Genomic DNA, 10,580 nt, shown 5'->3' with positions numbered 1-10,580 from the left:
AAAAACAGCATTTGGTCAGGCTGTCTTCTCCGTAAGAGCAGTTCAGCAATGGAACACAGTGCTGGCAACCATTAGAGAGTCTTTGTCATTCTTTTCATTTAAAAAGAATGCAAAAAAATGGCTGGTAGAGACCCAAACATGTGGGCACTAATGCTTTCTGTGTGTATTTAAACGTTATACAAGTATTTTATATGAATTGTATTTATTAACCACAATGTGTTTTATATAATTTTATCTTGTGATTTTATACCTGTCATTATTTTTAAAGGCTGCCTGTTTTACATCTGGCCGGGGGAATACCGATGAAAATTAGCACTTTTGAGCTAACTCAGGGACATTTACATTGTTTTAATGTTGAATAATGTTCATTGTCCCCTTTCAAATAAAGAAATAACAATTTAGGCCTATTGTGACTGTGGCCGTAGCCTACCTCTGTATGTTGTCTATCTGATGTATGTCATTTGTCCTGTGTATTTTGTGTTGTATGATACATTGCTTGTATCTGACTGTAATGATCTGTATAAATACAAAAATAAAAAAGTGTGCTTACTGGGATGTATATGCAACATAAAGAAAACGAATCATACAAGGGATACAACCAGAAGGTATTTTTATATTTCCATTTTCAAAATGAAAAGGTAAAATAATACTTTTGTGCCATATTTAACAAAATAAATAGTTATTATATAGCCTAGTTATTAACTGCTCCATATAGGGAGCCACATTAATGTATTAATCGTCTTCGTGCGGTTTGTCCCTCCGTGAACTCCGTCGTTTATCGTTACTTCCGTTGTTACGTAGGCCTTCTTCCGGTTTAGATTATTTGATCCATGCTCCCGAAACGGTGAATTTTTAGCTCGAAAGGCACTCTTAAGAACAGGACCCAGTTAAACAACGATCATGTTTAAACTGGAAGGACTCGGGCCTAAAATGGACCCAGAAGAGATGAAGAAGAAAATGCGACAAGATGTCATCTCATCTTTACGAAACTTTCTTATTTACGTCGCCCTTCTCAGAGCCAGTGAGTAACGTTACAGGCAGATGATATGACATTGACATTTAGCTAAATACTGACAATAGATAACTGGCATTGTTTGGTCACTTCATGCATGTGATAAACAATCCATGCACTAAGAGAAACACGAGCACCCTAAGGGTATTTGTGTGTGTGTGTATATATATATATATATATATATATATATATATATATATATATATATATATATATATATATATATATATATATACACATATATATATATATATACACATATACACACACATTTTTTTAAAATGGTAACGTTACAATATCCCAAAACAACTGTAACGATAGCTAGCTATTTTGCCCTATCCCAGGAAAGATAAAAACATAATAAACTCACGTATTCATGGTCTTAACTGAAACGAATGATCTGTGTTTTCTGCTTTTACAGCCCCATATGTGTTGAAGAAGCTGGACAGCATATGAGCAAAGCAGCATGTCTCTTCTTCCGCCATCCACTGACCATTTACTCCACCAGGCCGTATGGACCGTCATCAGCAGACCCCTGGGGCCATTACAGCACATCTGTTGGAGAAGACCCGTGTCTGTCCATGCACCTGAGGAAACACCTTATCCTCATTTCTTGTTTCTTGTTGTAAACTTTAGTCTGCCTTTCAAGTTAGAGATTGTGATAAATGTAAAATGGAAAGTTTGATAGTGTGTATGCATACCATGTACACACATTAAAGGGAAACTGTGTTTATTTTGTTGTTTTTACATAGCAGATCTGCTCAGTCTTGTACAGATGGAATGAATAGTTTCAAACTGCATTACAAATGTACACAGCAAGTGTTAAATCTGGAATCACTGGAAATAAAAAAAGAACAAAGGATCTCGAAATGTCAAACTGTCTTTTTTTAAACCTAACAAGACATCTGCAGCAGCAACTACTTGATACTACAGCTGTCTGTTTCAACTTTATGACAGACCTTTAAATAGATTTTTTTCAACCTGTGTCTTAATGCAACCATGCTCAAAGACACAGCAAGGTGTTTTTTATTTGTCTTCTATTATTTCTCTAGAATAGTAGTTTGCAGCTTTTCTTTGTCATTTGCCCCAATGATGGCTGCTTACGGTCATGGGTTGTTTTAGCACCTAAATATTTGTATTGCATTTAAGGACCCATCAATTGGCAAGCTATCAGCTCAGAATGGGACTCTTAATTAGTAAAAGTACACCTTTTTAAAAGCAGGTAAAGTCTAAAATGGCATCTGCTACAGATGCCTAATTAGAGCAATAAAGAACAAGACCATTGCCAATGAAAAATATATCACAAACAATTGTTTTTATTTTTAGACAGTATTTACATCGATTTTAATTTAACTGGTTGATATTTAACATGAACGATAATAAATTCATTTGGTAATAGTAAGTGCGCAGTAACCATTACAAGATTATTTAATGAAATGTAACAAACTAGTAAATCAAAATTACAATCTAAATTAAACGTAGATGCACTTCCAGAGGATCACCACCTGGCGGCGGGGTTGTTTTATACTGAGGGTTGAGACAACAAATGATGGAGGCGTCGACAGTGGGGGCTAAACCAAACCGGGTTGGCTGTGTGAGCGCTCTGAATCAGTAGCATTCATAATAACAATGAAAAAAAACTACAATTTTGGTTATTATATTTAAGTTAGTAGGAGAAGAACCGTTGTGCGGAATCAGATATCCGGCTGTTCTCGGAGACAAAGCTTGAAACCGCGTCGCATCCTTCCGTGTTATTGTCGGACCGGGCCCGCCCATACTCCAGAGCATCAGTAGGAAACCTATTACCCGGTTATACAAAACAGACAATACACCACACATCACACCGGAGGCAGGCTTCTTTGAAATGCCAGGGTCCAGCCAGCCTGATGTGGATAACGAGGAGACAGCGCTTCATTGTGCCATTGAATTGCCAATAGCGCCACGGATGCTACAAAATAACCAACTGTAATATTAGATACCGACAAATCCCACCGCCTATTATGGACTTCCCAGGTCATTTCCAGCATATTTTCAAGCAGCTCAACCACCAGCGCCTCCATGCTCAGCTGTGTGACTGTGTGGTGGTGGTTGGAGGCCAGAGCTTCCAGGCTCACCGTTCCATCCTGGCAGCATGCAGCTCCCACTTCAGAGCTCTCCTGAGCTCCAGTGACAGCGGTGATGAGGTTGGAGGACCGGGAGCAGACATAGGTGGAGGTGGGGGCCCCAGTGTGATTGAGCTAGATCCAGAGGTGGTGACCCCAGAGGCCTTCTCAACCTTGCTGGACATGATTTACACCTCCACCCTCTCTCCAGGGGCCTCCAATGTGATGGATGTGCTGCTGGCGGCATCACACCTGCACCTTAACACTGTTGTGAAGGCCTGCAAGCTCCACCTGTCCAGGAAAAACTTTCCTGCCTCGCCCCCAAAAGGCTGGAGGTCAGTGCAACAACAGCAACAGGGTCAATCGTCCGGGGCGGAGAGGCCGGCCTTGCTTCAACAGGTCACATCTGTCATGGAGGAGGACGTCGATGAGGAAGACGTGGTAGTGGAGGTTAGTCAGTCTGGTGGGGTTGAAGAGCAGGGGGTGAGGAGGAGGGAAGTCAGTGGGGAGCAGAGTGCTGCACAGTTTTTGAGGCACAAGAGGAAGTCAAATGAGGACAGGCTCAGTGGCAGAAAGAGGCCCTGCAGGCTGCCTGAGGGAAACTATAAGGAGTGTTCATCTACTGTAGCCAGAAGCGCCGTCAGTACAGAGGAGGGTGGAGAGGAGCTGCTGTCCCCGGACTGCCTGAAGACGACCGACGGACTCTGGGTGAGCCGAGGCGAGGACGAGGTGGAAAAGAAATACGAAGCAACCAAGGGAGAGTCCGAAGAGATCCAGCTGCCGAGCCAATCAGACAGCAGCGCAGGAGGTGTAGGTGCGTGGGAGAAGGGCGGAGATCCAGATGAAGACACTGTGGTCAAAGTAAAGGTGGGAGAAGAAGGGGAGGAAGAGGGAGAGGAGCCAAAGATGGCGATGGTTGAGGTGAAAAAGGAAAATCTGAGCTCATACTCCCCAGATTTACCAAACAATTCTCTATCTCCACCACAAGACTGCACAGACAATTTGGATGCTCAACTAAATGAAGAGAAAATGGCCACAGCCTGCCCAACAGAGGGTGATGTTAGCTCTTTGCAATCACAGCTGTGCACAGATGTACAAACTGATGCACAGAGAGAGGCTGGAGATTTGGGTGAGGAGTCAGTAGACTGCGAAGGCCTTGACAGCCTGTCAGAGCTTGCTTTCTCCTGCTTCCTCAATCCCAGCAGTGAGAGTGTAATGGGAGCTTTGGAGGAAGAAGACAGCCTAGCTAGCCTCACTGCTGCTGCTACTGCTGCTGCCGCTGCTGCCAGTGATGCTCCTGCAGCTGCTGGAGATCCTGGCCAACTGTATCAAAACTCAGGAGAAGCCTCTTCTGCTCACTCCTCTGATTCCTCACTAGTTTTTCCAGTAACATCTGTCCCCTTGCAGCAGCTTCTCCCAACTCAGGGCCCTGGTTTCAGTGACACACTCATCCTCCAGCCCACCCAGAACTCTTTAGCAGGTTTCCTGAGTGGCATCAGACCAGGCCTCGGTCTGGAAACCTCCCTCATCCAACCCCCCAGGGCCGGGAAAAGTTCAGGGGCAACGACCTTCCGTCGGATCGCCCCCAAAGTGCCGCCTGGATCAGATCAGTCCTCTTCTTCATCGGCGGGGGATGCTGCCGAACGGCCGTCTCTAACCAGAGCTTCAGAGGATGTTATGTCCAAGTGCAAGAAAGCAGCTGCTGAAGACCATGTTCTGTTGGTGGAAGGGGAGAAGAAATACGCCTGCAAAATCTGCTGTAAGACCTTCATGAACCTGACTGACTGTAAGAAACATATTCGCGTCCACACAGGAGAAAAGCCCTACCCCTGTCCAAAGTGTGGCAAACGCTTCAGCCAGTCCTCCCACCTGTATAAGCACTCAAAAAACACCTGCCTGCACTGGAAAGACGATCAGTTATTCCCAGATACCCTGCTGTGACCTCCATTTACCTGAAAGGCGCTTGTTGAGTCGCACAACTCAACACAATTCTTTGAAAAAAATGCACTCTGTAAACTTGATTATTTATTAGCCCATACACTTCCTGAATCAATTTTGGCTTTATGTTACATGAATTCAAAGTCAATAAGCTCATGTAATTGTTATGCTTTTTCATGTTCTCAACCATGTGGTGATTTTAAGAAATCAAATTCATGAAATGAAACGGATACAATTTTGCCAAACTGATGTGAATGCACTGAAAATATTCTCTTGTTTTTTTGACTGCTGTGTAAGAGGGATGAGAATAAATTATGCTTACTAGTTTTTATTGATCTTAAATTGATTTATTTTAAGAATGAGAAAATACACATAACACATTACATTTAAACTAAGCCATACGTTTTTACTCTTCAGATATATCCCATTTTACTAAAAACTGGAGTGTTGAACTGTTTAGTTACAGTAGACATGGGGCATTAACATCTGAATAAAGTGCAGACCAATAATTATAATGCTTATCTTTATGGCAAGCCAGTGATTCTATTTTGAAGGAGACATTTTAAATGCAAATGAGAAAAGGTTTTGCAATTCTCCACGAGAATTAGCATGCATAGTGGCTTAATGAGAACAACAGTTAAGGAGTGATGCTAGTTTGTGCATTAGTCTATTTTTCAAGAACTTGAATACATATCTGAGATGACAAAACATTGCACTATTAGGCTTTATAAATACAATTGAATTGATTTGACACTAAGCATTTCCTTTCTCAGAAATGCACATTGTACAGTATATTGAAGGTGCAGCTCATTAGTAACTGACAGGATCAAATTAAACTATTAATTTAACACTGACATGAAGTAAATATGGATCTGAGAATTTCTGAACTACATTAGAATTCTTTTTTCATCCCTTCTACACTTTGATCTCACATAGGAGACCATTACTAGATCAGTACATTACTAGTTTCTGTTACTGCAGCACCAGAAGAGGCAGTAGGCACATCAGCTCAGTTTCAGGCACTAGAAGGTGAGTTCACTGGGCATGTCTGTGCCCTGTAAACCTCCCAGCAGGTTTTGAGCTGACAAAGCTCCCATGACGCCTCTTGTGGAGTAGGTGGCACTGCCGATGTGGGGTAACACCACTGCACAAGACAGGAGAGGACAGAAGACCATTAAAAAAGAAAATCAAGTCAAATCCAAATTACATGTGGGCATTTTTGTCAAAGCAGGAAGGAAAAGAGGCCCAAAAAAAAAATGTATCTATATTTCACATTCTGTTTACTCACCACAGTTTTTAAGAGTCAAAAGAGGGTGGTTTGTTGGGAGGGGCTCAGGTGTTGTGACATCTAGTCCAGCTGCAGCTATCTGTCCGCTGGTCAACGCCTCGTACAGATCCTCCTGGTTCACCACAGCTCCCCTAAAAACAATTATTTACTACATCTTCATCCTTATGTATTTAACCACAAACAACAGCTGGTGGCAGAAATACATGACAACTGTCTACACCCTTAAAAAAAGTAAGTAATCAAGACAGGGTATGCTTCCAAACCAATGCTTTTCCCATAATGCACACCCACATCTGAGCTGCTTTGGAAGTCTACCTGCTTGAGTTGACGAAGACCGCTGTGTTTTTCATCTTGCTGAAGAAGGCCTTGTCACACAGCCCCTGGGTTTCTGGCGTCAGGGAGCAGGAAACAACTATGAAGTCGCTCTCAGACACAAGTGTATCCAGGGAAACTGTTCAACAGAGAGGTGACAAGGAGGAACAAAGGGGGAACGAGAGAAAACATAAAAAAAACATTATTTTTATTAGATAGTTTTATAACGTTATTAGATTTTTCACCTAGATTTTGCTGTGTGTGTTTCTCTCCTTTTTCTTACCAAACTCTCCATTCACATCGGCAGCGTTGGCCTTGGCCGTTCTCCCAGAGTAGAGCAGCCTCTTAACTCCAAAGGGCATGAGTCTCCGAGCAATGGCCATGCCTGGACACAAACAAGAACAGTTATTCACCTATGACCAGGTCTTGAATTTCATCGGAAAAATAATAATCATACAATGCCAGTTAGGAATGTCAACACTGATTTTGGCTACAGGCTACTACTACTTGGCTACTACTAGTCATATGAGATATGATGTGTTATGATGATAATGTAGCTGCAGTGCTAAAGGAAATGAAGCAGCAACAGCAAGCCTCACCGATGCGTCCCAGTCCAATGACTCCTACTGTGCTGCCAGAAAGACCGTAACCACACAGCCAGAGAGGCTTCCACGAGCTCCAGCCTCCACTGAGAGAGAACGAGACAGTAAGATCATTGGGTCACCCGAGGGAGACAGTTATTAGTGTAAATGTGTTGAGACTGACTTTTTGACCTCCTCCACTCCCTCTGGTAATCTGCGAGCGGTGGCCAGCAGCAGAGCTACGGTCAGTTCTGCTGTGGCGTCAGTCAGGACATCTGGAGTGTATCCAACACGTATACCACTGTTGAAAACAAACACCAATATAACTTTGAAGCCATGTGACACTTCATCATACATATAAGCATATGATTTTTTTTAAATGTAACCTACCGTTTTTTTATTTCATCGATAGCCAAGTGGTCAAATCCCACTGACAGGGTGCTGATTACTTTCAGGTTTGGCCCTGAAATCAGAGACAGACCAGCTGAAACACGGAAATCTAGACACTTGATTAACAGAATTTTACTACAGTTGGAATTGTTTTAAATTGAGTTTTTATTGATTAGTTGCTTGATTGAAAATTCATCTTTACCAAATGATAATCAAACAATCATTTAATAAAATACAGTACATTATGCAAATAATCTGTGACTGTGTTGCTTTTCTCTGTTTCATATTCCCCTTGGAAGTTTTCATGGTGAATTGTCTTACAACATTAAATTAAATCAGGGGTGCCAGGGGGTTGAGATGCTGACCATGAATTGTAACAATGATTTGAATCCAATCCAACCACTTTTCTCTCCCTCATTTCCTGTCATCTCTCTACAACTGTCTGTAATAAAAGCATAAAAATGTACCCCAAAATACTCTAGGCTCTGCTAATATCTTATAGACTTCTTATAGACTGATCAATTAATAAAAAAATAAACAGACTTCCTAGAAAATGAAAATACAGTCATTTGTAACTAAAGCAATTTGTAACTAAAGCAAATTATAATTACCAGGGATGCACCGAATCCAGGATTCGGCTTCGGCCGAATATTGGGCTTTTTGACAGGGTTCGGTTTCTGCCGAACCTTAGAATTTGTTTCCACTGAACTGAACCCTACGTTGGCGCTACGCTGGTCGATGTAATGACACCGCCGTTGATTACGGGAAGGTATTTACGTAGTTGGACCGTTCAATGCAGTAGGCTGTGAGAAAGTGAAAATGGAACTCGTGAACAGAAAAAAAGTGGTATTTGGCAGTACTTTCAGTCAAAAGAAGGCGATTCAAGTCGAGCTACATGTTCAATTTGCAATGCCGATTCATCTCGTGGTGGCAAGAACCCTAAACAATACACAACATCGCCGCTGTTAAAACATTTGAAGTTTAGCAATTTTTATTGATTTTCCATTAAACTAAGTAGCATTTTCTACAGCACATATTGGACCAAATGTATACTGTTAAAACATTTGCGTATGAAACATCCGAAATAATACGAGTTGTGCATGAAGGAATCTACAGACAGCAGCCAAAATGCAGCAACTTCAGGTACGGCAAAGGAAGGTCAGTCACAGCTAAAAACTGGTGTTAACCAGACGATCATTACCAGCTTTGCTAGCCCTACACCGAACAAACAGTGGGCCGTGTGGACGTTGTTTACTTCATTATTGTGTTTACTGCGTTAATGGACTGAGGATGGGAATAGGTAGGATTCGGTATTCGGTTTCGGCAGAATCTTAACTAGTGGATTCGGTGCATCCCTAATAATTACTATTCTTATTCTTATGTACCCAGTGGACTCTCTGGAAAGCAGGTGTTTACTTCATTAATGTGTGGACTGAGGATGGGAGTAGGATTCAGTATTCGGTTTCAGTATAATCTTAACCAGTGGATTCGGTATTCGGCCGAACCCCAAAAATCTGGATTTGGTATTCGGCTGAACCCCAAAAAGCTGGATTCGGTGCATCCCTAATAATTACTATTCTTATTCTTATGTACCCAGTGGACTCTCTGGAAAGCAGGTGGGACTAAATGGATCATACACACACACCCACACAATGAGTACCTGCAGCATCCAGAACCTCAGCATCAATCTTGTCTGACAGCAGACAGAGAATACCATGAGCTCCTTGCACACCTTTGAGAAGGTCTGCCCTAGGCACAGGCTCATCCGAGTCCCACAAAGACACCTCACACCTGCTTCCAAGGAGACAGAAAAGAACCAAATGCATTAAATGGCATGTCATTCAGGCATACAGGCTGATTTAAAGCATATAGGTTAGCTAAATAAACTAACTGTAGTGGTGAATGTGAGAGGTCACAGTCTGTCACAGTGGACTTCAATGTAATAGATCTCACAGTTTCTATTTGCTACTGAAGTGTGTAACATGAATCCAAGTAAAACTGATGACAGACAGGGTACACTAGGAGAACAGCCATAGTCTGTATATAGTTTTGTTAATAAATGCAGCCCTGTCGATTTGTTGTCAAATAACAGTTAAAAATACTGCATACACTCCCGCCGTTGTCAGGATCTTCATTCCCTCTTGCGGGATGCGCCTCGTCACGAACACCTTCATGAGTTTACCAACAGTTTGCATCCCACTTAACGGTCGAAATGGACGCAAGTCCTCTTGGGACAGAAGAGCGTATAACTGTGTGGGGAGGATGGACGTATACACACTCAGCCCAGACAGATCTTAACCTTCAACGTCTGCTCCACTCACTGTGACAAAACTTTACACAGCGTTCCTCCCACAGAAACCAGGAAGTGTTTGACTTCATATAGGCCTACTGCGCCTGCGTGGAGTTGCAGCTATTTCAGCTGAACGGGTGGCCTCGCTTTGGCTTTGCCAGACCATCCTCCACACGCTGACGTCTCCCCACTAACACAGAACGTTTAGCTACATCCATGCCATGGGGGGCTGGTTTTACAGTCTTCCTCTCTGATGGACGTATTTTCTTGACATTCTTATACAAATTTAATGTCCGTCTTGTCTGTTAATTGATGGTCAGAATGTCAGTTGTAAAAATACGTGTACAATTCTTATATAAATAAAACATCAGTCTAGCTGAATGCGTCGTTCAGCATTTTGTATTATTATTACTTTATTTGGGAGCAAATTGTCAACCTCCCCAAACATCTCACCCCGGTATGGAGATGTTTACGTTTCTCCTCTGATTTTGCTTCCTGGGATCGTGTAAAAAAGGAGCGGACAATAGCGTATCCTTCAGCCATAGCTAGATCTATCGACCAGCTAGCCTTAAATACATCTTTCAGTCAGTAAATGAAATGGTAATTATAATCAAATATTGATAAAATATAACACTGGCCATTTTGCTGCATAAGTGCATTTGTTGCT

At 42.1% G+C, this 10,580-nt stretch overlaps 3 protein-coding genes across 4 annotated transcripts; 2 read left to right on the top strand and 1 right to left on the bottom strand.

The window, feature by feature from the left end:
• The first annotated feature begins 786 nt into the window (after positions 1-786).
• On the top strand, positions 787-1,875 carry tomm5 (translocase of outer mitochondrial membrane 5 homolog (yeast)). Its single transcript, XM_039812915.1, has 2 exons — positions 787-1,021; positions 1,434-1,875. The coding sequence occupies exons 1-2, from the start codon at positions 901-903 to the stop codon at positions 1,466-1,468; spliced, it is 156 nt and encodes a 51-aa protein (XP_039668849.1). The 5' UTR covers positions 787-900; the 3' UTR covers positions 1,469-1,875.
• Positions 1,876-2,518: 643 nt separating this feature from the next.
• LOC120566441 (zinc finger and BTB domain-containing protein 5-like) lies at positions 2,519-5,398 on the top strand. The gene has a single exon (XM_039812909.1). It carries the CDS (start codon positions 3,013-3,015, stop codon positions 5,053-5,055), a length of 2,043 nt encoding a protein of 680 aa, XP_039668843.1. The 5' UTR covers positions 2,519-3,012; the 3' UTR covers positions 5,056-5,398.
• Positions 5,375-10,048, bottom strand: grhpra (glyoxylate reductase/hydroxypyruvate reductase a). 2 transcript variants are annotated; one of them, XM_039812912.1, is made up of 9 exons: positions 9,733-10,048; positions 9,284-9,417; positions 7,624-7,696; positions 7,418-7,534; positions 7,252-7,340; positions 6,936-7,037; positions 6,656-6,791; positions 6,341-6,471; positions 5,375-6,196 (listed from the first exon to the last, which is right to left on the bottom strand). In XM_039812912.1, the coding sequence occupies exons 1-9, from the start codon at positions 9,816-9,818 to the stop codon at positions 6,075-6,077; spliced, it is 990 nt and encodes a 329-aa protein (XP_039668846.1). In that variant the 5' UTR covers positions 9,819-10,048; the 3' UTR covers positions 5,375-6,074. The 2 variants fall into 2 exon arrangements, with proteins under 2 accessions (XP_039668846.1, XP_039668847.1); XM_039812913.1 differs by having other exon boundaries at positions 9,284-9,414; positions 9,733-10,045.
• Positions 10,049-10,580: the final 532 nt, after the last annotated feature.

The sequence above is a fragment of the Perca fluviatilis genome, chromosome 10, assembly GCF_010015445.1.
Source record: "Perca fluviatilis chromosome 10, GENO_Pfluv_1.0, whole genome shotgun sequence".
NCBI classification, from domain to species: domain Eukaryota; kingdom Metazoa; phylum Chordata; class Actinopteri; order Perciformes; family Percidae; genus Perca; species Perca fluviatilis.
Note: the sequence above shows the minus strand (reverse complement) of the source record. Positions and strands in the feature narration are given on the sequence as shown.

Bases quoted from the DNA above. Each gene is read 5' to 3' on its own strand.
- LOC120566441 (XM_039812909.1), top strand. From the start codon at position 3,013: ATGGACTTCCCAGGTCATTTCCAGCATATTTTCAAGCAGCTCAACCAC.
- tomm5 (XM_039812915.1), top strand. From the start codon at position 901: ATGTTTAAACTGGAAGGACTCGGGCCTAAAATGGACCCAGAAGAGATG. The intron at 1,022-1,433 runs GTGAGTAACGTT...CTGCTTTTACAG, and splicing joins CGTCGCCCTTCTCAGAGCCA to CCCCATATGTGTTGAAGAAG.
- grhpra (XM_039812912.1), bottom strand. From the start codon at position 9,818: ATGCAAACTGTTGGTAAACTCATGAAGGTGTTCGTGACGAGGCGCATC. The intron at 7,535-7,623 runs GTAGGTTACATT...TGTTTTCAACAG, and splicing joins ATCGATGAAATAAAAAAACG to TGGTATACGTGTTGGATACA. The intron at 7,341-7,417 runs GTCAGTCTCAAC...GTTCTCTCTCAG, and splicing joins GGAGTGGAGGAGGTCAAAAA to TGGAGGCTGGAGCTCGTGGA.